A 24,101-nucleotide genomic window follows, 5' to 3' on the forward strand; every position below is an offset into this window, starting at 1 on the left:
ATCAGGTATTACAAAAGTGCCTCTGCTTTCATAAATATATTTTTTGAGGATTAATTTTCAAAAGATTGAAGAAATGTTAAACTTTGGGGTTTTCAAAAGGGGTCATGTAAAGGCCACTTGACTTTGAAAAACAGTCCCTGGAAATGTTTTTTAAAAGGGGCACTGAGAGGTCTTGAGAGGAAAACAAGCCTTTCCGGAAAACTACCTGACTTCCAGCAACAACAACAAGCCTTTCTGGGAAACCACCTGACTTCAAGCTCAATAAACAACAGAGAACTTTGGGCACCTGGAGAAGTTGTTTACAAAGAAGTGACAGATCAAGATTGATGGAGGTCAAAAGGTTAACCTCCTGTTGTTGGTTTCACTTTTGAATTGTTTTGCGTTGGGGTTGAACTGTATAAAAGGGGAGTGAACTTCCAAGGCGAGAAGAGAATTCCCAAGGAAGGAGAGAAGACCACAGCCGAGCTCAGCTTTTCAGCACCTCTCTAAAAGACCCTGAGGAGTCCACTGTGTCAACTCATCTCGTCTCCTGTCTTTGCAGAAAAGCCTGCTAAATTAATTCACAGCACCGCCTTAAAAAAAAACTGTTCTAAAGGATCCCAGTGACCCATCTACGTGTACTTGGAGGCCAGACTGCATGCCAGTATTGGAACACAACATATCTCATCTGCTGTTTCTTCATGAATGAGCAAGGATTCGGCCCAAGTGTTTTTTTTGGTCTTTAATAGAGCTCTAAAATCAAAATCCCTTTATTTTCCCTGTTAACCAGTGTCTGTGTCTGTGTCTGTGTCTGTGTGTGTATGTGTGAGTGTAAGGGGCTAAGGTAAAAGAGGAACTTTAATATTTCAATCTGTGTTTATGCTTTACTTCATTACTGGTTAAGACTTGCTTTATAATAAACTGATCATTTTGTTGGTTATTAAAGAAACCTGGTTGGTGTGTTCTCTTCTGGGATAAAGGTAGTATCTATGATTGACTGTGTCAGTGGGTGGGAGAAGATTTGAACGTATGTTGTGACCCGTGGAGGGGTGGAACGGGAATGAACAGTGCACTCCTCCCGCCTCAGTTGTAACACAGGGATGCTCAAGAGGCCAGAATTAGAGGAGCACGGATATCTCGGAGGGTTGTGGGGAGATTATAGAGGTAGGGAGGGGCAAGACCATGGAGAGATTTGAAAACAAGGATGAGAATTTTAACGTTGAGGCATTGACTTGCTGTGGAAAATCAGGTGTTCAGACTCGCAGATAAACAGATCATATCCAGTTTTGTTTTCCATCAGATGTACAAATACTGAAAGTTTAAATAATCATCATTACGGCTACTTGTACATTGAGAGGAAAATTTTACAGATGGATAATTTTATATACTTAACAGGAGAAATTTCTCCTTGTGCTATGTTTATTATGCTGGTAAATGCATTCAAGTTACATTTCCTGTATTTATTGTCATTTAAGGGGTTCTGCTGATTAAAATACCACAAGCGTGAAATGGACCTGAATGCATTAGCCAGTTTTTAAAATATGGGCAAGAGAGGAATTTCAATTATAATTAATGTCTGTACCTAATTGTTTTATTACTGTTAAGATAGCTGACCTGATTTACTTTTAGATATATACTGTGCTGATGAAATATTTTTTGTTTTTAGTAAGTGAAGGGAAAACATGATGTGCAATTGGTGATTCCGATCCCAGTGTTCATTCTGAGGTCAACAGTGAAGAATTTTGAAATATGCTTTCTAAATTTGATGTATGTTAAATTTGTAACTCGCTCTCAAGAATTATTACACACTTTAACAAAGCTAAAAGTTTTACAGATCGAACAGAGACTTCTATGGAGTTCTGGAGAGAGCGTAACAAATTTCTGACTTTGAGACACTGGCAATTGCATCAATTACCTTGCAAAATGTAACTAAATCTAAAATATACTTTGCTGCTGTAAAGTGTTCTTTAAGTAGATTACTTAATATTGAGATATGTAGCAGGGCACATTTCATTTGGTAAAATAAATTGTTAAAAATAAGCAAGCATTTGAAGAACAAATGTTCTGTGTGAAGATGTGGACATTTTAATGGCCTGACTTACTTAATGATGTAAATCTTTCAGTTTACCAATCAGCTCCATTGATTTGCATCAGTTTACTGTAGTTTACAACCTGTAAACCAGCTCATCATTGCAAATCTATACCACTTGTTAGGAGTAAAACCTTTACAGGTTGTAATTCCTTTTTTGGGGTATTTTTAGCGCACTGGTGAACACATTTGTGTCAAATTCCTATGTGTGCTATTCAATGCAGGTGTAAATTCATGTGCTTTATATAACTAGCACATATTCTGTGGTATTGTACATGGGTTGAATGAGATCTGGAGCATATTTGTAATGTCTCATGCTAACCTGGCTGTTCTTTTAAGATTGCTGCTGAATTGCTCCCCATGGGAATCCAGGATATTGTAGTTCAGAAACTCCTCAGAAACAACAGGAACAACAATTTGTATTTATATAGCACCTTTGATGTAATAAAATGTTTCAAGGCACTTCACAGGAATGTTATAAAGCAAAATTTGACACTGAGCTACACAAGGAGGTATTGGGGCAGATGACCAAAAGCTTGGCCAAAGGGGTAGATTTTAAGGAGCGTCTTAAAAGAGGAAAGTGAGGTAGAGAGGAGTTTAGGGAGTGGGTTCTAGTGAGTTCTTATCAGTCTTAGCAGCTGAAGGCACATCCACCAATGGTGGAGCGTTTTAAAATCAGGGATGCTCAAGAGGCAAGAATTAGAGGATTGCAGATATTTCAGAAGGTTTTGGGGCTGGAGGAGATTATAGAGATAGGGTCAATTAGAGGTCAATAATTTTGATGCAAATTTCAGGATTCAGGATAAATGCCCAATTTTATTTTTCCAGAGGTGAGGGGACTGTAACTGCCTTTGACATCAAGGCAGTATTTGATTGAGTCTGGGATCAAGGAGCCCTCGTAAAATTGAATAAAAAGGGGATTGATGGAAAGATTTTCCAGTGGTTGCTGTCATACTTAGTAAAATGGAAGATTGTTGTGGTTGTTGGAGGCCACCTCAGCTCCAGCACATCTCTGCAGGCATTCCTAATAGGCAGTATCTTCAACCTAACTATCTTCAGTCGCTACATCAATGACCTTCCCTCCTTTTATAAAGCCTGAATTGGAGTCATCCACTGATGATTGTACGAGATTCAGACCTATTCATAATTCCTCAGATAATGAAGCATTCTGTGCCTGTATGCAACAAGACCTGGATAACATCTAGGGTTGGGCTGGCAAAAAGAAGCCTAATTCCCAACCCTTGAGATTCATTGGCATTACCATTGCCAAGTCCCTCACCATCAATATCCAGGGGGTCAGGGGTCACTATTGACCTGAAAGTCAACTGGACCAGCCGCATAAATGTGACGGGTAAAGATCTGATCAGAGGCTTGGTATTATTATTATTATTATTATTCTTGATACTCTTGGTATTCTCACCTCCTGACTCTCCAAACCTACAAGGCACAAACCAGGAGTGTGATGGAATACCCTCTGTTTTCCTGGATGGGAACTGCTGCAACAACGCTCAAGAAACTCAACACCATCCAGGACGAAGCAGTCCACTTGATAAGCCCCCCAAGCACCAGCTTAAACATCCACTCCTCCACCACTGGCGTACTGTGGTTGCATTGTATACAATCTACAGCATGCATTGAGCAAAGTCATCAAGTCTTCAGCAGCACCTCCCAAACACACAACTTCCACCACCTAAAAGGACAAAGACAGAAGGTACATAGGAACATGATCACCTCCAAGTTCCCCTCCAAGTCACACACCAACCTGTCTTGGACATATATCACTGTTTCTTCACCATCGATGGGTCAGAATTTGCAACTGCCTTTTCTAACAACATTGTGAGAGTACCTTCACCATATTGACTACAACGATTCAAGAAAGTCCACTACCACCTTCTCAAGGGCAACTGGAGATGGGCAAAAAATGGCCAGTGATGCCTATACCCTGAGAGTGGATAAAGAGCAACAGTTGGGGGCACAAGGTGTTAACCTAATTTAACAGTGCTTTTTTATTTTACGCTTGCCTGTACCATGGGATCTGTTAAATTAATTTTCTTCATGTTGTCAAGAATGAAAGGATTTATGTTTGCAGGCTGCAAATGTTTGTTGCTAGAGGGAGCTATAAGTGGAAACTTTGATGTTATTTGTAGCTTGCAGCCTATAGTGACATTACTGAAAAAACTCCCTCAGAAATTGTGAACATATTAATGCCACTTAGAATTTCACCTCGTAAAAAAAAAAACAAGGTGTTTTCTCTTTTCCTCCCCTACATTTTTAAGCTGTTTACATGTTCCTGTCAGGTGAGATGTCGGCAAAGTGTCTCTCTGCTATGATACAGACAGCTTTGTTTCAAATGTTGAAATTCCAATTATAAGATTTAAAAAATTTGTTCTTTCAGCTTGGTTACCCAATAGGATTCTGGTGGGTCACTGTGGTAGGGTCACATGCCTCCTCCACCCATTCAATAAATCTGCAACCTTTGACACCAGCTGGTTGGTCTCTGGCGACGAGGATTCAAATGTGATCTGGTGGAATATGTTCAAAGGAGAGATTCTGCACAAATTCATGCTGCATGTAGGCCCAGTTCTGAACCTGTCAGTATGCCCAGAAGACTGCAGTGTAAGTACTGATAAAAACAGAAGTAAATGTTCCCACACTAAGGACTTGGCTGCATTATGACATATTGGGACAATAATAAAGCATTGATTTAGTGATGATAAAATCATGATATTGATGTTGATATAAAAACGTTATGTGCTAAACATTTTTATGACTGTATTTAACATTTTAATAGGTTCTAAATGGATGTAATGTGTGTAGTAATGGTGTGTTTACAATCATTTCTTAGCTAGATATACTTGTTGAAAAGCACATCAATATATTTGCTGGCATAGTGCCTAATACAACTAGAGCTCTGTGTCCCAGAGGAGGATTCTGCAAAGGGCCCACCTTCATGCTTGTGATAGCCACATCCATTTCCCTATCTTTCCCCTCTCTACAGTACCAAGCTGTGCCAATTACAAATTCATTCTATTATGCCATAAGGAAGCAGCTATTTCATTTTCTATACATGAATTCAGTCACGGCATAGTAGGGGAGCTATAATTGGCAGCAGCACATCTGGGTTGGGGAAGCGAAAGCAGCAGGATCCCTGCTTCAAATTGTTATCCAGCTGCTCTTGCTGGATGTGTCTGTCATTGGGCACGGACAGGATTGGAGTCGATGGCCATGGCAAGAAGCCAACAGTAAGCACTGTCCGGACTCACATGAAGATTCAGTCATTTGGGATTGAGGTATTAGAGGATGACTGCTGTCCTTGGAACCATGCCTAACCAAGGGGACAACATCTTAGGAAAGGGAGGGAGGAGGAACTTATTAAGGGTTTCTATGGATTTTCATTGTTGACGAAGAAAATGTTTGAACTGAAGCCAGGAATTCTCCTCCGTGCTCCTTGTTCAGACTGTGGGTGTAACTACACCAGATGGGCTGCAGCAGTTCAAGAAGGCAGCTCACCACCACCTTCTCAAGGACAAATAGGGATGGGCAACAAATGCTGGCCTTGCCAGCGATGCCCACATCCCACGAAAGAATTTTTTAAAAAAAGATTTGCACTTCTCAAAAGGTGACAACTCTAATATTCTGTTTCCAAGTGATGTACAATATGATACTCCTTTGCACTCCCCAGATGTAAGCTAGGAATGTTTGATTCTTTTCGATTTGCACTTAGTGAAGAACTAAACATGTCACTCATTTTCTTCCATTAGCCCGAGATACACCAGAGTATTTGCTGTTTAACAAATGATAACTCTGTAGCATTGTTGAGTCTTCAAAGCCGAACATGCTTGATGCATGCAAGAAAACATCTCTCCCCTGTGAAGGTAATAAAATGGCGCCCAGCAGAAGACCTCCTTGTAGTAGGATGCGATGATGGAACAGTTTACGTCTGGGACGTTGAGACTGGTATGCAAAAATCTTGCAAATCCTATTGAGGTATTTTGCAAGCTGTCTTATTGAATGTCATTTAGCACAGGTTATCAATGTCATTTAGCACAGGTTATCAATTTTCTATGCAACATTCTGTAGACTAATATGCATTGCAATATTTGAAATTCACTTTTTGGAGCTGGCAATGTTGATGATTGTACAACAGAAAATAAGTAGAACACCATACCTGCTACCTTTAGGCACTTGCAGACTAGTGTCCCAATCCTGAGGCAGAGACCTATGGCCTTTATTCAACAACACAACTTGAATTTATGTAGTGCCTTTAACATATTAAAACACCCCAAGGCATTTCGCAGGAGCATTATCAAACAAAACTTGACACCGGGCCACATAAAGAGATAAGAGGAAAGGTGATCAAAAGTTTGGCCAAAGAGGTGGGTATTAAAAAATGTTTTAAAGAAGTAGAAAGAGGTTCAGAGGCAGAGAGGTTTATCGAGGGAGTTTCAGAGCTTAGGGCCTAAGTGGCTGAATGCACGGCTGCCAATGGTGGAGTGATGAAAATCAGGGATATACAAGAGGGTAGAGTTGGAGGAGCACGGAAATCTTGGAGGGTTGTAGGCTTGGAGGGCATTACAGAGATAGGGAGTGTCAAGACCATAGAGGGATTTGATAAGGCAAGGAGGAGAATTTTAAAATGGAAGTGTTCTGAATTCACTGTTATTTCCGATCTATAGTATGATTACCAATGTTTTTTCTGTAGATCTGTTGGAGTCTGGCTCACATTTGGAGGCTTTTTTTTATGATCATTGCACATGATACAGGTGCAACTCATGGCACACACCGTGCAAGCATGGGAATGGATGTGGAGAATGACCCCTGTGGTCTGAATGCTGGCCTTATGAAGTGAAACAGTGTCATTGTGCAGACACATGTATACAGTGAACAGGCTCTGTCCATTTAGCAGACCAATACAGGAGGCACCTAATTCAACATCAGCACACAAGGTGCATAAAAATCTGGCTCTGAATTGCCACCTGATCTCTGGAGATCAGGTCTTTCTATATTTGTGAGAATCACAGATGGTGGGAGAACCGTGCATCAGTCCTTTGCAGCATTCTGAAAAGGAAGAAGTACTTTTCCCACCAGTGTAGTAGCATCTTTTGGATGAGAGGTTCAACTAGATTCTCATCTGCCTGCTTTTGTGGTTCAGATTCCCTGACTGTATTTGAAGAAGAACAGGAAGCTCTCCCAGTGTCCTGTCCAATACTGCTTCCCCAACCAGTTCCATCAAAGAAACAACTTGACTGCTCATTCATCTCAAGGCAGCTTGTAGAATATCTGATGCAGAGTTTGCCTACATAACATTCAGCACTGTACTTCAAAACTAATTCATTTCGTAATGAGGTATTTCATTGTGGCGATGTAGGAATATAGGAATAAAGAACATAGGAACAGAAGAGGCCAGTTAGCCCCCGCAAGCCTGTTCAGCCATTCAGTGAGATCGTGGCCGATCTGTGACCTAACTCCATATGCCCACCTTTGTCCCATATCCCTTAATACCTTTGGTTTAACAAACATCTGTCAATATCCGTTTGAAATTTAACATTGATCTAGTATCAATTGCCATTTTTGGAAGAAAGTTCCAAACATCGAGCACCCATTGTCTGTAGAAGTGTTTCTTAATTTCACTCCTGAAAGATCTGGCTTTAATGATTTGACTATTCCCCCTAGCTCTAAACTCCCCAATCGGTGGAAATAGTTTCTCTCTATCTACCCTATCTGTTCCCCTTAATATCTTGAAAACTTCAATCAAATTAACCTTCAACCTTCTAAATTCCAGGGAATACAACCCGGGTTTGTGTAATCTCTCCTCATAATTTAATGCTTGTAGTCCAGGAATCATTCTGGTAAATTTACCCTGCACTCTCTCCAAGGCTACTACATCCTTCCTAAAGTGTGGTGCCCAGAACTACTCACAGTACTCCAGATGTGATTTAACCAGGGCTTTATATAACCGAAGCATGAGTTCTACCCCCTTGCATTCTAGTCCTCGAGATATAAAGGCCAGCATTCCATTTGGCCTTTTTATTTTCTGTACAAGTTCATGACATTTTAATGATCTTTCTACCTGGATCACAAGTGTCTTTGGACCTCCAATGTTTCAAGCTTTTCACCATTTAGAAAGTAAGGTGCCACATCAATACAAGTATATTAAGAAAAACAATACCATTTGTATGAAAGTTTCACCTACTGGCTCCCCGTATTGTGTTTAATCGTTAACAGTGTTTAACGATAGTGGGTGACAAGCAAACGATTCCAGATATTCTTTTCTTTTGTCATCGTGTCAAAGATGTTCCTCATTTTCTAAACTTCTTTTGACACAAAGGTTCCGAGTGACTTTGAAAAGTACAAAGTAAGGCTTGCCATGAATGGGTCTGTTCCCAGAACACAACGTAAATAAATTCCATTGCAAATATCAACTCTTAACTGCAGAGGAAATGCAAACATTCATCAATTAAAACAGTTCATTAAACATCCTACTTCAAAAATTGTTTCACTGATTATTAATGAATAGAAAATTGTGCTGATTGTGATGTGTGACTGGATTTATTTGACTTACAGCAAACTCTGTTATTCAGCCATGCATGGAGTATCCTTGTTCTTTGGTTATTAAGTCTGGGAGGCAATGGCGTAGTGGTAATGTCACTAGACTTGTAATCCAGAGGCCCAGGCTAATACTTTGGGGACATGGTTTCGAATCCTACCATGGCAGGTGATGAAATTTGAATTCACTTAATAAAAATCTGGAATTTAAAAGCTAGTCCAATGGTGACCACGAAACCATTGTCGATTGTTGTAAAAACCCATCTGGTTCACTAATGTCCTTTAGGGAAGGAAATCTACTATCCTTACCTGGTCTGGCCTACATGTGACTCCAGACCCACAGCAATGTGGTTGACTCTTAACTGTCCTCTGAAATGGCCTAGCAAGCCACTCAGTTTCTCAAGGGCAAATAGGGATGGGCAACAAATGCTGGCCTAGCCAGCGACACCCACATCCCATGAACGAATTTTTAAAAATCTGAATTCGTGCCACACCCAGTCAAGTTCTTTCCATTTGTTTGTCTTTTGTTAATCATTGCACAAATTAACAGCAGACAGCAAACTCGAGGAAAGCAGGTAGGTAATGTTTGAGGAATTACTAAAGACAGGTGAAAACAACACTAAGAGTATGGGCAATCAGCAAAACCCAGCAGAAGCTGAGGCAATCACATTGCTTCAAAAATGTATTAACATGTTTTGCGCTACTTTGTTGAATTTTGCTTTGGCTGAAAATTTACTGCATTTAAAAATTAACAGATTTTGCATCAAATGCTATTCTTCCTCCTATTCCTGCTTAGAATTTGTAATGTTTTAAATCTCTAAAAAACATTTTCTCAGAGAGGCCCATTCCTACACTGTGAGCCTGAAGCTCAATATGGGAATATTTGATTGGAGCTTGAAATCAGCCATGGTGCCTCCTGACTGGTTGCTGTCCTCATCAATCATAGCAGCCCCTCCCTTCTTTATTGAGACTCCATAATACAGTTAAGGAATTTTCCTTTTGAGTCTAATGAACACTTGTAGAGTGTGCCAGGACCTTTTGTTTAAAAGCCCCACTTCTCATCTTCCCCATCTCTTTTCCAAGTAATGGAAAATTGCTGACATTAATGACAGGAAAACATTTTTGCCATTTAAAGATAAAATGCTATTTCGATACAAAAACATGAAAACAGCCTTAAGCATGAACTTTTAAACTTTGATTTCCTCTCAACAATCATTCCACAATGTACTTCCTAAGGACTATTTTAGATATATAATTCATGTTCGTTAAAGCAGCCATGTGCATATTTCTTGCTCCAATGTGAGTGAGTTGGGAGGGCACATGTATGTGTGAAAGGGATAGTGTATTTATGTAAATATGTTAGAAAGTGTGTTTGTTTGTGTGTGGGAGAGGTGGAGGACATACACTTGTGAGAACAGGGTTGTGTGTAGGTGTGGTAGATGGCATGCCTCTGGAAGTGTGAGGTAAAGGTGCTGTGCGTATTTGAAAGAAAGATGGGGTGCATGCATGAAGGGAAGTATGGGGGGAGTTTTATGCTGGTGTTGTGGGTCTCGACATCAGAGGAAACCAATGCCAAGATCCCTGTATCGCCTCTTTTCTGGAAGGCTTGCTGAATTTAGTGCCAATCAGGCACTTAACTGGACAGCGGTGGGCCTTCAATAGGATCTAGGATCCTGTCGCCTTGCAGAGCTGCTGGCCAATCAGTGGCCGGCAGCTGCAACGCCACCACGGAGGTGGTGGCTCAGCGACCAGACACCGAGGAGCGGCGCTGGAACCAGATAGGTCAGGGCGGGACCGGTCTCCCAGGGTGGGGGAGGGAGGTCAGCAGCAAGGGTGGGGGTGGGGGGGGGGTGGTGGTGTGTGGCCCTCAGCGGGCCCACCCCATTCCCGATGACGGGATTCTCGTTCAGTCATTAAGTGTCTATGAATGAGGTCCCTCCCCCGTCCGCCAGAGCTGGGAAGTATACCCTGCACAGTTTTTCAAGCCGCACTTTCAGGGCTGCGCACTGCACGGGTAATTGCAGCAGTGGTGGGAAGAGGCCCTTAATAGGGGGTTAATTACCCAGTTAAGGGCCTCAATTGGCGGCAGACCAGGAAGGCTGTTCACAGGCCTTACCACTCGGACTAAATTTTGGTGGAGGCGGGATGGTGGTGGGTCCCCCTCACCACCATCCCACCCGATTTTATGCTCTTCCCCACCTCCAAACCCACACGGGGAAGAGCATAAAATTCCACCCTGCGTGTGTGAAAGAGACAGAGGAAGCAGAGGGTACGTGTGGGAAAGGCATACAAAGGGAAAAAGAGAAAATGTGCATGAGAGGGATAGAGATTACCAGACGTAATGTAAGAAATGAAGACAAGCAGAGAAAGGTGGACAGAGAGCGAGAGAGAGGAGGTGACAGGATCAGGGAGAGAGTTACACTAAGGAAATGAAAGAAGGCAATTCAGAGAAATTTTCTTTCATTTAATTGTGTGTTTTAAATTCCTAGGTTCTATCTCCTTCAGCCTGATGAACATTGAAGTACCTTTCTGGCTGATTTTCTGTAACAGCTGGCCATAGGGTTATGATCTATAAAACTCACTGGGTTGGATTTTAAGAGCCCGCCACTGATTTCGGCAGCAAGCTCAGAAAATGGCTGCACACCAAAGAGCCGCCATGATCTCAAGTGCGGTGGCTCAATTAAATAGCTAGGGCGTCTCGCCCCGCCCAATCTCATGGAGGGATGAGCTGCCTGTGCGCAGGCAAGGCGCCATTTTTAAAGGGCAGCCAGCCCTGTCGACACATTTAAATTTTTGAAGAAGTAACCCCCCCCCCCCAAAAATTAAATAAATTTACAATGTCCCCATCCCCCCCAAAACACTCAATGTTTACATCTGACCTTCCCACCTCCCCCCCCCCCAAACTGCACTAAGTTTAAAGTTCAACCCTTCCCACCATCCTCTACACCCATTACGTATATCTGACCCTGTCCCCCGCCCCCACCTCGCACTGAAAATCTTACCTCCTCCCCCCTCCCCACCAGTGTGGCGCTGCGTTTCCCCGTATGGGGATCTGAAGGTGAGGGAGTGCCGACCGCCGCGCTGACGATCGCGTCAGGCCCTCAAGATCGCAGGTAAGTCTATTTAAATATTCATTTTATTGATTTGAATATTTAAATTGAATTCCCGTTGCCCAGTAGTGTGGGGATTGGGGGGCGGGGGGGAGGGGGTTGCCACGGAGCTCGCTGCCACTGGGAGGATCGGGCTGGGCCCTCATGGCATCGAGGTCCGAGGCAGACCTCATCCGGAGCCATCTTCAGGCCCCCTCCCCCACCACGGTACCCGACACCTGGGGGACAACAAAATCCAGCCCATTGGGTGGATTTGTTGATAAGGGAAGCATGTGCCAAAAGGTATGACGGTTGTTACAGTAACCAGCTGGAAACTTCCTTCACTCTATAAGTTGGACCAGGCAGACTAGTGCTCCTTTTAAAAAAAAAAATCCACTGATTAAAATTAAACTAAGATGATGTATCAGCCTGTTTCCATGTTGTTATTTCTATATAATTCTGTTTTCCAACAGACTATTTGTATCGAATTACCTGTTTCTGTCTTCCATGTAATACTATATAAAATATAAAGAAAGACTTGCATTTATATAGCACCTTTCATGACCACAGGATATCTCAAAGCACTTTGCAGCCAATGAAGCGCTTTTGGAAGTGTAGTCACTGTTGTAATGGAGGAAACGCATTACAACAGCAAGCTCCCACAAACAGCAATGTGACGACGACCAAATCATCTGTTTTTGTGCTGTTGATTGAGGCGGAAATATTGGCCAGGACACCAGGGATAACTTCCCCCACTCTTCTTCGAAATAGTGCCATGGGATCTTTTACATTCACCTGAGAGGGCAGACGGGACCACAGTTTAACATCTCATCTGAATATACAATCTGAAGCAGCACCATGGGCGGTCTGCTGGTTTAAATAAAATATAAGCCTCATTTGTATGTGGTTAGCTTTTTTTTTTAAGTAGCTATTTCAACAGTCAGGGAATGAATGAGTAAAATATCAGTCGGTGAAATTTGTTGCCGGGGATAACAAAGTGAATTTCCTTTTTTTTTCCTTTAATTTAAATTGCTCTCGTTCTCATTCCTCCCGAGGATTTCTCTCTTTCTTCAAAAATCAATCTTATTTCACTTTGAAAGAATACCGCAGTCTGAATTTAGCCAGTTCTTGCAGGTCTATGACAGGTTCAAATACAGGGTTAGAAAATTGCATCTGCTCGTGTGACACAAAATGTCATGGAAACTGGCTCAGGCTGCAGGTCAATGGAAGTGTGCAGCTGCCACTCTCTGTTGTGCTGGCGCATGTCCAGAATCTGTCACGGCCAATGCTTCGCTTTTGTTTACTCTTCCAGAAAGCGAGTTTTTGTATGGGTTAAAAATGAAAAGCTGTTTCTACTTCCACTTTTTTGTAGTACGGGTTAATTATTTGCTAAGTGTTTGTCACCGTCGCTACTTCACTGGGGCCATTGTTGGCCTTTCTGTGCTGCTTATCTAGAAAAGAACAGCAGACCCTAATCTATCTGGCCTTCAGTATCTTACCCCACATCTCTCTCTTCAGTCTCTCTCCCCCTCCGCTTACTTTAATGCTCACTCTCTTTTTGTCCATCAAAGATAGTTGATCCACCTTTCAGTCGGGTTCATAAATATTAACACTCTATCTCTGTCTTGCACGTTCATTTTTTTGTCTTATGGACAATAAGGAGTTGAGAACACCCTCAAGGTTACAGATGCTGGCCGTATACTTCACTGCGTGTTAAAAGTGAGGCAAGTGTTAAATGAGCACAATGAGTTAGTCAGTGGCACAAACTCACAAAATTACTGTTCGTTTTTGTCCCTTCGCTTGACATTGCTTTTGTTAATCGTTGTCCATGGTAATGCACAGGCAGCTTTAAGGATGTTTTGGCTGTTAAGTCCTTGTTAATGAGCACTTAATGGAAATAGTGCATTTTTACATTAACTGCCCTGAATTGCTTCATGATGATGCAGAACCAGTTGTTAGAGTTGCACATCAGCTCATATTGTGGCCTGAAAGGAGAGAAGTGACTGCTTCACTTGTTCATGCTGGTCCCATGAGCTGGGTATCATGAAGCCGTTCCCCACCTTCACTCAGCAGGTAAAACTATTCAGGTGACTGTGTGCGTGGCTGACTGTGCTTTTGACTGCCTCCTTTAACTAAGGTGTTTGACAGTCCTCATTGTCTAACTTTGCACATTTCCAGTCAAATTCCTTGTGCACATCCTCCTAAGTGCAGCAGAAGGCGAAACATTCCCCTCGCCTGCCATGTGATTGTCGGCCATCTTTATTGATTCTGCTGTTTTCTGACCTGCCCCTTTATGCCTGAAGGGGAAATTGCAAAATTCTGTGACTTCTACAATAGTCTACAGGGCCACATCAGGGAGGCTGGTTTTCCACAATCTCCCTTTTTGCCCTGAGTGCTAAAGTTTGCACATTTTGATTTACTGTGTGTTATTTATGCCCACTGTGTGTCTCTTTTGATGGTTAAATGTTCCATGGTACTACTTTAAGAGGAGTAGGGGATTCTCCTAGTATCCAGGCCAACATCTCCTTCCATCATTGGGACTGAAAACAGATGAACTGGTCATGGGATATTGCTGGTGAAGGATGGTTGCTGTAGCTGTGTACATAACAACAGTCACTGCACTCCAAAAGGTAATTCACCTTATGATAACATAATAAAGGGCTATAAAAGTCAAGAACTTTTTTGATTTTTTTTTGCTAACTTTCCTGATGCTGCCTGGGAGGTTCCCACAGCAAATAAAGATTGAATGCAGTCGTCACTTTTTTGAAGCTTGTCTTTCGTTTCGGATCTTCTTCTGGAAAATAACATAAGTCATTGTCTCTTGAGAAATTATTCCTCATTGAGGTCAAGGTACCTCTCTTGCCGAACATAAACATCTTGCTTTTGGTAGCAAAGAATCGTGGTGGTGGTCCTCCTATAGTTTCATACCTTCTCCACTTGTCTTTCTCTCCCTTCCAATATATCCAGCAAAAGGAGATGTTACTCATTTTGAAGTACTGATACTGATCTTAATTGGAAGCATTTGGCAGTTCTAGGATATTTGAACTGTTTTATTTATCTAGATTTCTGCATGTGCAAAGATTAACCCTTTCAGCATATCCAGCTCTGAGTAACAGAAAATCTTGGTCTGATATCATTGTGAGCTAAATGGTTCTTCCTTCTCGACCAGAATTCATTTTCTCTGTGACACTCTCTGTCTCTCTATCCCTTGATCTTTATACATTTGATTTCTGAACATTCTATCACAGTTTTTAGTGTTACTAGAGAGACTGAAATAAATGGGCTTCTGCAATGCAAATAATTAATAAAGTTCTGGCATAGAGCAAGCATCTTTCATCAATTAATCTAGACTTTGATACTGATATCCTCTCCACATATTTTTGCAATTAGGAAATGGTGGTTCATTTATTTATTTCCAGCTACTAGGCTGTAACAGTGCAATCTTTTGTGTGCAAGACATCCACTAATTGCAATTCAGGAGGGATGGTCACTTCTTCGGTCTGTCTGGGAGTGTATTCAGCTTACCCCACCAATCCTGCTAAGATCACTCCTGATAGGTCAAACTCTCAGCAGGCATGGGTTCCTCCTGAAAGTCACAATTTTGTCTGTGGAATTTCAGCACATTTGTGTGTTTGAAAATCCTGGCTGGACAACAAGTGGGAGCTGCAATTGATTTCAGTGTTGTTGGGCTAGGAATGAGAACTAGTAGCCATGGTTTCCATTGGTGACCACTCATGTATTTCCAAAGGTGATGAATATGTAACATTTTTGTTTATTTTAAATTGTGGCATTATATTCTTTTTTTTGCTGTCACAGTCTGTATGGGTTTAAATACCAGGTTCACATGTTCCAAAATGTTTTAATACAGAAAGCTGCAAAATTAAGATATTATGGCCAGAATTTTATGTTGGGCGGGAGGCCCCACCCACTGGCCAAAAAGTCGGAGGTGAGCCTGCCTCTGCCGGGCCTGACAGCACCGCTATGATTTTACGTGGCCCAGGTTCTTAATCGGCCTTGGGCAGGATTTCCGGCTTTCTGAGGCAGGAGGTCCCGCCTCCAAGAGCTGCAGGCTAATCAGCGGGTTGGCAGCTCTCTGTCCCAGCAGCGCCACCGGGAGCAGTGGCCACTGCTGGGACTGCACCCGGCCAGAAGAGCAAGAGGGACACTGGCCCCAAAATGGTGAGTGTGTGGGGCCTTGGCAGGGACAATCGGCTAGGCCCTGGCGAGGCAAGGGGAATGTGGGGTGGGGGGGGATGTAGTGCAGTGGGGGTGTCTTGTGCCGTCGGGGGGGGGGTGGGGATGGTGGTCTCCATGGAGCACAGCCTGCAAGGAGGCCACCAGGTTTTACTGAGCAGCCTTCTGGGAGTCCTGAGCCACCAGCCCCCTGCTGGTAAAATACCAGCAGCAGCGGGAGGAGGTGCTTTAGTAGTTATTTGGCCCTTTAAGGGCCTTAATGGGCTTGGGGCGGGTGGGCTGTTTCTCATCGCTGCCACCGCTTGTAAAACTGCAGCAGGGGCTGGAAGGCGATGGGAACGGCACCCCCAGTGGGGCTCACTTATTCACTTCAAATATGAGTGTCTTGTAGAATTAGCTTATATATTTGTCAGCTATTTTTGATTTTGAAACACTGACTTAAATTTCCTTGCTCCCAGTCAGATTTTGAAAATTATTGCTCAGTTTGATGTCTTCCAAATGAATAGTCAGTTTGAAACCATTCGAGAAAAATCGATAGGCTAAAGGTTCTCGACTGACATTCTAACAATCTGCTACATAAAAATATTAATGTATAGGGGCCCTTTGCTAGTCAGGTTACATTGTATTTTATTATAGCTGACTGACCACTATCCATTATTTGCCAAGGAGAAATAGTTAATCTGTAAATACAAGAATCTGTTTGGCAGTTTCTAGCCAAAACTATAAGCTAGCAAAGTATTTAATTCAATAAAAGCAAAATACTGCAGATGCTGGAAATCTGAAACAAAAACAAAAAGTGCTGGAAATAGTAGTCTGGCAGCATCTGTGGAGAGAGAAGCAAAGTTAACATTTCAGGTCAGTGATCTTTCATCAGACCTGGCAAATGTTAGAAAAGAATTAGGTTTTACGCAAGTGAAGGGGAGGTGGGGTGAGGGAGAGAACAAAGGGGAAGGTATTTGATAGGGCAGGAGAGATTAAATAACAAAGCTGTTCTGGGTCAAAGACAAAGAGTGTTAATGCTTGGGGTGAAAGACAAAGCATTAGTCCAGAGAGAGTGTTAATAGTAGAATAATGAGCAGCTCTGACTGCATGAAAAGCAGGCACATGGTTAAAAAATAAAATATTTTAAAAAGGCCAGTCATGCTCTGAGGTTATTGAACTCAGTGTTCAGTCTGCAGAGTGCCTAATCCAAAGATCAGGTGCTGCTCCTGGAGTGTGCATTGATGTTCACTGGAACGCTGTAGCAGGCCAAAGACAGAAATGTTGGCATGAGGGCCGGGGGGAGTGTTGAAATGGCAAGTCACCGGAAGCTTGGGATCATGTTTTTGGACTGAGCAGAGGTTTTCCGCAAAGCGGTCACCCATTCTGCGTTTTGTCTCCCCTGTGTAGAGGAGACCGCATTGTGAGCAGCGAACATAGTATACTAAATTGAAAGAAGTACAAGTAAATCGCTGCATCACCTGAAAGGATAGTGAGGACTGAGGAGGTAAAAGGGCAGGTATTACACCTCTTGCGATTGCATGGGAAGGTGGTGTGGGAAGGGGACGGGTATTGGGGGTAATGGAGGAGTGGACCAGGGTACATGGTACATCTCTGACGCACCCTTTCCCTTCCTCGACTTCTCTGTCTCCATCTCTGGGGATAGGCTGTCCACTAATATTCATTATAAGCCCAGCGACTCCCACAGCTACCTCGACTACACTTCTTCACATCCTGCCTCCTGTAAGGACTCCATTCCATTCTCTCAGTTTCTCCATCTCCGACGCATCTGCTCTGATGATGCAACCTTCCACGACAGTGCCTCTAATATGTCTTCCTTTTTCTTCAACCGAGGATTTCCCCCACTGTGGTTGACAGAGCCTTCAACCGTGTCCAGCCCATTTCCTGCACTTCTGCCCTCACCCCTTCCCCTCCCTCCCAGAACTGTGGCAGGGTTCTCCTTGTCCTTACTTTCCACCCCACCAGCCTCCACATCCAGAGGATCATCCTCCGCCATTTCCGCTACCTCCACTACCAAACACATCTTCCCCTCACCTCCCGTCAGCATTCCAAAGGGATCATCCCTCCGCGACACCCTAGTCCACTCCTCCATTATCTCCAACACCTCGTCCCCTTCCCACGCCATCTTCCCATGCAATTGCAGGAAGTGTAATACCTGCACTTTTACCTCCTCGCTCCTCACTATCCAAGACCTCAAACACTCCTTTCAGGTGATGCAGTGATTTACTTGTACTTCTTTCAATTTAGTATACTGTATTCGCTGCTCACAATGGGGAGACGAAATGCAGATTGGGTGACCGCTTTGCAGAACACCTCTGCTCAGTCCGAAAACGTGACCCAGAGCTTCCGCTTGCTTGCCGTTTCAACGCACACCCTGCCCTCATGCCAACATTTCTGTCTTTGGCCTGCTCTAGTGTTCCAGTGAACATCAATGCACACTCGAGGAGCAGCACCTGATCTTTCAATTAGGCACTCTACTGCCTTGCGGACTGAACATTGAGTTCAATAACTTCAGAGCATGACTGGCCTTTTTTTAATATTTTAGTTTTTAACTATGTGCCTGCTTTTCATGCAGTCAGAGCTGCTCATTATTCCGCTATTAACAGTCTCTCTGGACTAATGCTTTGTCTTTCACCACAAGCATTAACACACGCTTTGCATTTGTCCCAGGACAGCCTTGTTATTTAATCTCTCCTGCCCCATCTTACACCTTCCCCTTTGTTCTCTTCCCCCACCCCCTCTCCTTCACTTGCTTAAAACCTAATTTGTTTCTAACCTTTGGCAGTTCTGATGAAAGGTCACAGACCTGAAACATTAACTTTGCTTCTCTCACCAAAGCCTTAGTTTTCAGGACGATATAGATGGGCTGGTAAGATGGGCAGAGCAGTGGCAGATGGAGTTTAATCCTGAGAAGTGTGAGGTGATGCACTTTGGGAGGACTAGCAAGGCAAGGGAATACACAATGGATAGTAGGACCCTAGGGAGTACAGAGGGACCTTGGGGTGCTTGTCCATAGATCACTGAAGGCAGCAGCATGGGTGGATAAGGTGGTTAGGACAGCATACAGGATACTTGCCTTTATTAGCCGAGGCATAGAATATAAGAGCAGGGAGATTATGTTAGAGCTGTATTAAATGCTGGTTAGGCCACAGCTGGAGTACTGTGTACAGTTCTGGTCACCACACTATAGGAAGGATGTGATTGCACTGGAGAGGGTGCAGAGGAGATTCACCAGGATGTTGCCTGGGCTGGAGCATTTCAGCTATGAAGAGAGACTGGATAGGCTGGCGTTGCTTTCCTTGGAGCGGAGAAGGCTGAGGGGGGACCTGATTGAGCTATAGGAAATTATGAGGGGAAATGATAGGTTAGATAGGAAGGAACTTTTTCCCTTAGTGGAGGGGTCAGTAACCAGGGGGCATAGATTTAAGGTAAGGGGCAGGAGGTTTAGAGGGGAGTTGAGGAAAAAAATTTTCACCCAGAAGGTGGTTAGAATCTGGAACACACTGCCTGAAGGGGTGGTAGAGGCAGGAACCCTCACAACATTTAAGAAGTATTTAGATGAGCACTTGAAACACCATAGCATACAAGGCTACAGGCCAAGTGCTGAAAGTGGGATTTGATTGGACGGGTGCTTGATGGTCGGCGCAGGCGCGTTGGGCCAAAGGGCCTGTTTCTGTGCTATAAAACTCTATGACTCTATTTAATTCTATGTTTTCTTAAGTAAAGACATGTGCCAGTTCATAGAGAGTGAGGGTTTGTGTACAGAAGTCTTCTGCAATGCTGAACCCAAGGAAAAGAATCTAGAGTTACGCCCAAAAATGTAACACGGATTTCAGATAAGAACAGGATCTAGTTTACCTGTGATACCCACACAGTAAAGTAGCCTTCTAATCCTCTGCAATTCTGAACCTGCCTTTTTGGAAATGATCATTTTGGTCCTTGCAAGCTGAAACTGGGATGATTGATAATGCCTCCCTATACTGTAAATGGTGGATGGCTCCAGAAAGACTGGGCCTGTAGGTGGGCACTGTTAATGTAAAGTTGTGAGACAAATTGGTGCCAATGAGGCACCTGCTAACCCTATCCAAAAGCCCAAAGGGTTAAGCTAAGCAGAGACATTAGTGGTTCTGAAAAATGTTATAAGCCTGTTTATATAGGAAAAGGAAGTTTCCAAGGACCAAGTTCTTAGCCTTCAAATTTGCCCCACATCACTCCCCCCACCTTCCTGTTGAACAAATTCTTGCCAGCGATTTGATGGGAATGAACAGCAAAGATACCCATTACCTCTCAGCTAAGCAGGGATCCTGCCGCCCCTGAGCAATAAGCTGTAATTGCACCCCACTAACTCAAATTCTGATTTGTTGAACACTGGCTGCTTCTTCCCTATCCACCTCCCCTCTCCCAACCCCCGCTCTTCCTCCCTGGTGCACCTCTTGTTCAAAACCAACCCACTGGCTGCCAATACTTTCCCCCTAGCCTCCTATTGGCTGCCCCTACCCTAACTTCATTTCTCCATTTACAGTAACGCTCCCCAACTGCATTTTCCAGACATCCTCCACCCACTTGCTAGTATTCTCTTCCCCTGACCTGTCCATACCTCAAATTTCCTACCCTGATCTGAACTGCCCTTTCTCTGAACCAACCCCCGCAACCTGACTATCTAAAATTTATCAGCACTGGCACCTTCACCCAGATCTCAAACTGAGGATTTCCCAGGCAGTCCCCTGCAGCACCCCTTCTTTCCCTCCCTCCTTTTTGTATCTCTACATCTCCGCTTCCCTTTCTATCCCCTCCTTCCCCTCCTGCTCCTTCCCCCCCTCCTCCTCCTCCTCCTCCTCCTCCCCCTCCCCTCCCTTCCTCCTCTCCCTCCCCTCCTCCTCCCTGCCCCTTCCCATCACTTCCTTTCCCCCATCACCTCCCCCGCCTTCTTTCTCCCTCCTCTTCCCCTTCTTATAGTAGTTTTTTTTGATTTACTGCTAGAAATAATTGCACGGGAAATATGCAGTCACTAAGGGTGGCCCTGTAGCTGCTCTTAGTGATGGTGATAACCTGTCACAGGAACAAAGGCTTTGCTCCCTGTCTGTATGATAGGAACTGAATACTGAAGTTGGTATGAAATATTCAAACACATTTTCCACAGAATGAAGCTATTTACAAACTGATCACTGGGCTGTAAGTGGAAATTTGAAATGTGCAGGTAAATCTTTTGATTAAAATCTTAATTTAGTATTTGGTTAATCCCTCATTTTCAAATGGCTTCTGTAATTTACCTGTTTGTGGTGGCTTTCATTTCTCAGCTTTCAGGGTTCCCTTCGTCATGCCAAGTATTAAAAGTTCTGCTGCTGTCGTGTGTTTACTGTCCATAAAGACAAGTTAATTATGTGGAGCATTTCATTCACTTCAGTAATTATTACACTGAACTGCTGCAACATTGGCGACTTCTACAAAAAGGAAGTGCTGCTCAAATAAAAACAGAAAATGCTGGAAATTCTCAGCAGGTCTGGCATCATCTGTGGAGAGAGAAACAAGAGTTAGCGTTCCAGGTCGATGACCCTTCGTCAGAACTGGTCATGAAGTGCTGCTGAAGTTGTTCGGAGCAGCTTAATATTATTCTAAAAAAGAGCCCTAGGTTCATTCTATAATTGACACGATGGTTTCGACAGGGAAATATACTGTGTGGTGAGATGCTGATCCAGAAACTAGCTTTCAGATTTGATTCCTGGGTCGTGCCAAGCGAGCTGATCTCACGGGGTAGCAATTAGAGTTGTACCTAAGTCCACCCCTGGTATCTGTACGGTGTCCAGTAGGAATTTCGGCATCCTCATCAGGTAAGGATCCTGAGGGAATTTTTTTTCCTCCCTAATCCAGGGCACTGGCACCTATTGTAAAATTTCAGATTTGTGATGACACAAAAAGTGCAAGTATTGTGAACTGTCAAGAGGACAGAGATAGGTTAGTGGAGTGGGTGGACAGGTGGCCGAGCAAATTTAATGCAGGGAAGTGAAGTGATACATTTTTGGAGAAAGAACAAAGAGAAGCAATAAAAAATAAAGGGTACAATTCTAAAGGGGGTGCAGAAACAGAGGGACCTGGGGGATATGTGTGCACAAATTGTTTAAGGTGGCAGGGCAGGTTGAGAAAGTGGTGAATAAGGCATACTGGATCCTGGGCTGGCATAGAGTACAAAAGAAAGGAAATTATGGTGAACCTTAAGAAAACACTGGTTCGGCCTCAACTAGAGTATTGTGTCCAATTCTGGCCAATTTTAGGAAGGATATGAGGGCATTAGAGAGGGTGCAGAAAAGATTTTCAAGAATGGTTCCATGGATGAGGGACTTCACCTCAGAGAAGAGAAGGTTGAGAGGAGTAGAAAATGCTGGAAATACTCAGCAGGTCAGGTAGCATCTGTGGAGAGAAAAACAGAGTCGGCGTGACACAGACCTGAAACGTTAACTCTGTTTATCTCTCCACAGATGCTGCTTGACATTAGTTTAGTTTAGTTTAGAGATACAGCACTGAAACAGGCCCTTCGGCCCACCGAGTCTGTGCCGACCATCAACCACCCATTTATACTAATCCTACACTAATCCCATATTCCTCCCACATCCCCACCTGTCCCTATATTTCCCTACCACCTACCTATACTAGGGACATTTCCAGCATTTTCTGTTTTTGTTTCAGATTTCCGGCATCTGCAGTATTTTGCTTGTTATTAAGGTTGAGACAAGATTTGATAGAGGTGTTCAAAATCATGGGAGGATCTGGACAGAGTAGATAGGGAGAAACTGTTCCCATTGGCAGAAGGGTCAAGAACCGGATGTCACAGATTTAAGGTGAATGGCAAAAGAACTAAAGGTGACGAGGAAAATCTTTCTTACGCAGCTTGTGGTTAGGATCTGGAATGCACTGCCTGAATGGAGGAAGCAGATTCAGTCATGGCTTTCAATAGGGTATTGGGTAATTATCTGAAGAAAAACTTTGCAGGGCTGTGGGGAAAAAGCTGGGGAGTGGGACTAGCAGAGAGTCGGCATGGAAATGATGGGCAGAATGGCTGCCTCCTTCTGTGTTGTAAGCATTCTATGATTTTATGATTTCACTGGACCGGGATGGCCCTTCCTGATCTGTGAGCCCTACCCCACCAGTCAATGACTTCATCAATTGGGCAAGTACAAATATTTTTTGATATTGCCTGCAAGTTGTTACTGTGTTAGTGATTATATTGTTTGTTCATTTTGTGTGTGTGTGTGATCATGTTTAACGGTCCTTACGATATATGGAAGGGATCAGGAGTGGAAATTATCATAGTGAATGATTAACTCTTTCTTAGTCACATTAGCCATATTGGATAGGTCCATTTCTTTTGTTCTCAGCTACTGGTTTAGAAAGACCAGTTTAAATTAAGGTGTTGAGAAAAAAATGCCTTGGGAAGGGACCAGGTACAGCCACAGCACACAGTGCATTAGCTGCTAGATCTAATCAATAAAAGTGTCAAGCCTAAATGTTACACAAGGTCACACTAAGCCTAAGTGAGGTCTATGAAAGAATGAATTTGCCCTCTCTTCTGATCATTAGTTTAGCCGTATGACAAGCATTCAAGGTCAGTGCACTGCAATACTCTGTTATAATTTAGTGCATATGTCAATGCATTTTGGACTTCTCTAACTTTCATTACTTTGGGATTTGAAACGGGGTTTGAGCATTCATACCAATACCTCATTTCAATTACAAAGTGGTGTTTTAGGACAAAGACAACCTGCCAGTACAGCACAAAGTGTTTTATATATAAAGATGATATATATCTTTGCATTCCATATCACACCTCTACCTCAATTTAATGGCTCTTTTATTACTTTTTGTGTGCATGTGAGTTTTTTTTTTGCACTCACCAAAGTGGGGTATATTAGTGCCAAGGAATGGTACAGTTTCCATCTCAGGCGGTAAGTGTCAGCATTAAACATTCCCAGGTCAGGTATAGTGCAGTTACCGGCAGAGCATACATATCTTCGACTGTATCCCATCAATGTGCCACAGTCCCTACCTCAGGAGAGCAGCACTGCTGTTCCCATGGACTTCCCACACCAGCCTTCCTGTGTCATAGAACCATGCAGCACAGAAGGAGGCCATTTGGCCCATTGTGCATGTGTCTGCTCTTTGAAGAGCTATCCAATTAGACCTGGTTGAATGATCCACTCGGCAGATTTCTG

The 24,101-nt window shown here is 43.3% G+C and overlaps 1 protein-coding gene across 6 annotated transcripts in view; it reads left to right on the top strand.

Moving 5' to 3' along the window:
• The window catches only part of LOC137352469 (WD repeat-containing protein 72-like), a 279,396-nt gene that overhangs the window by 72,396 nt on the left and 182,899 nt on the right, over positions 1 to 24,101 (top strand). For all 6 annotated transcript variants that reach the window (XM_068017967.1, XM_068017963.1, XM_068017966.1 and 3 more), the window contains 2 exons: positions 4,464 to 4,684; positions 5,830 to 6,025. In XM_068017967.1, the coding sequence (XP_067874068.1) occupies positions 4,464 to 4,684; positions 5,830 to 6,025 (417 nt within the window). The remainder of the gene's footprint in view (positions 1 to 4,463; positions 4,685 to 5,829; positions 6,026 to 24,101) is intronic.

This window comes from Heterodontus francisci, chromosome 38 (assembly GCF_036365525.1).
Source record: "Heterodontus francisci isolate sHetFra1 chromosome 38, sHetFra1.hap1, whole genome shotgun sequence".
In the NCBI taxonomy this organism is placed as follows: domain Eukaryota; kingdom Metazoa; phylum Chordata; class Chondrichthyes; order Heterodontiformes; family Heterodontidae; genus Heterodontus; species Heterodontus francisci.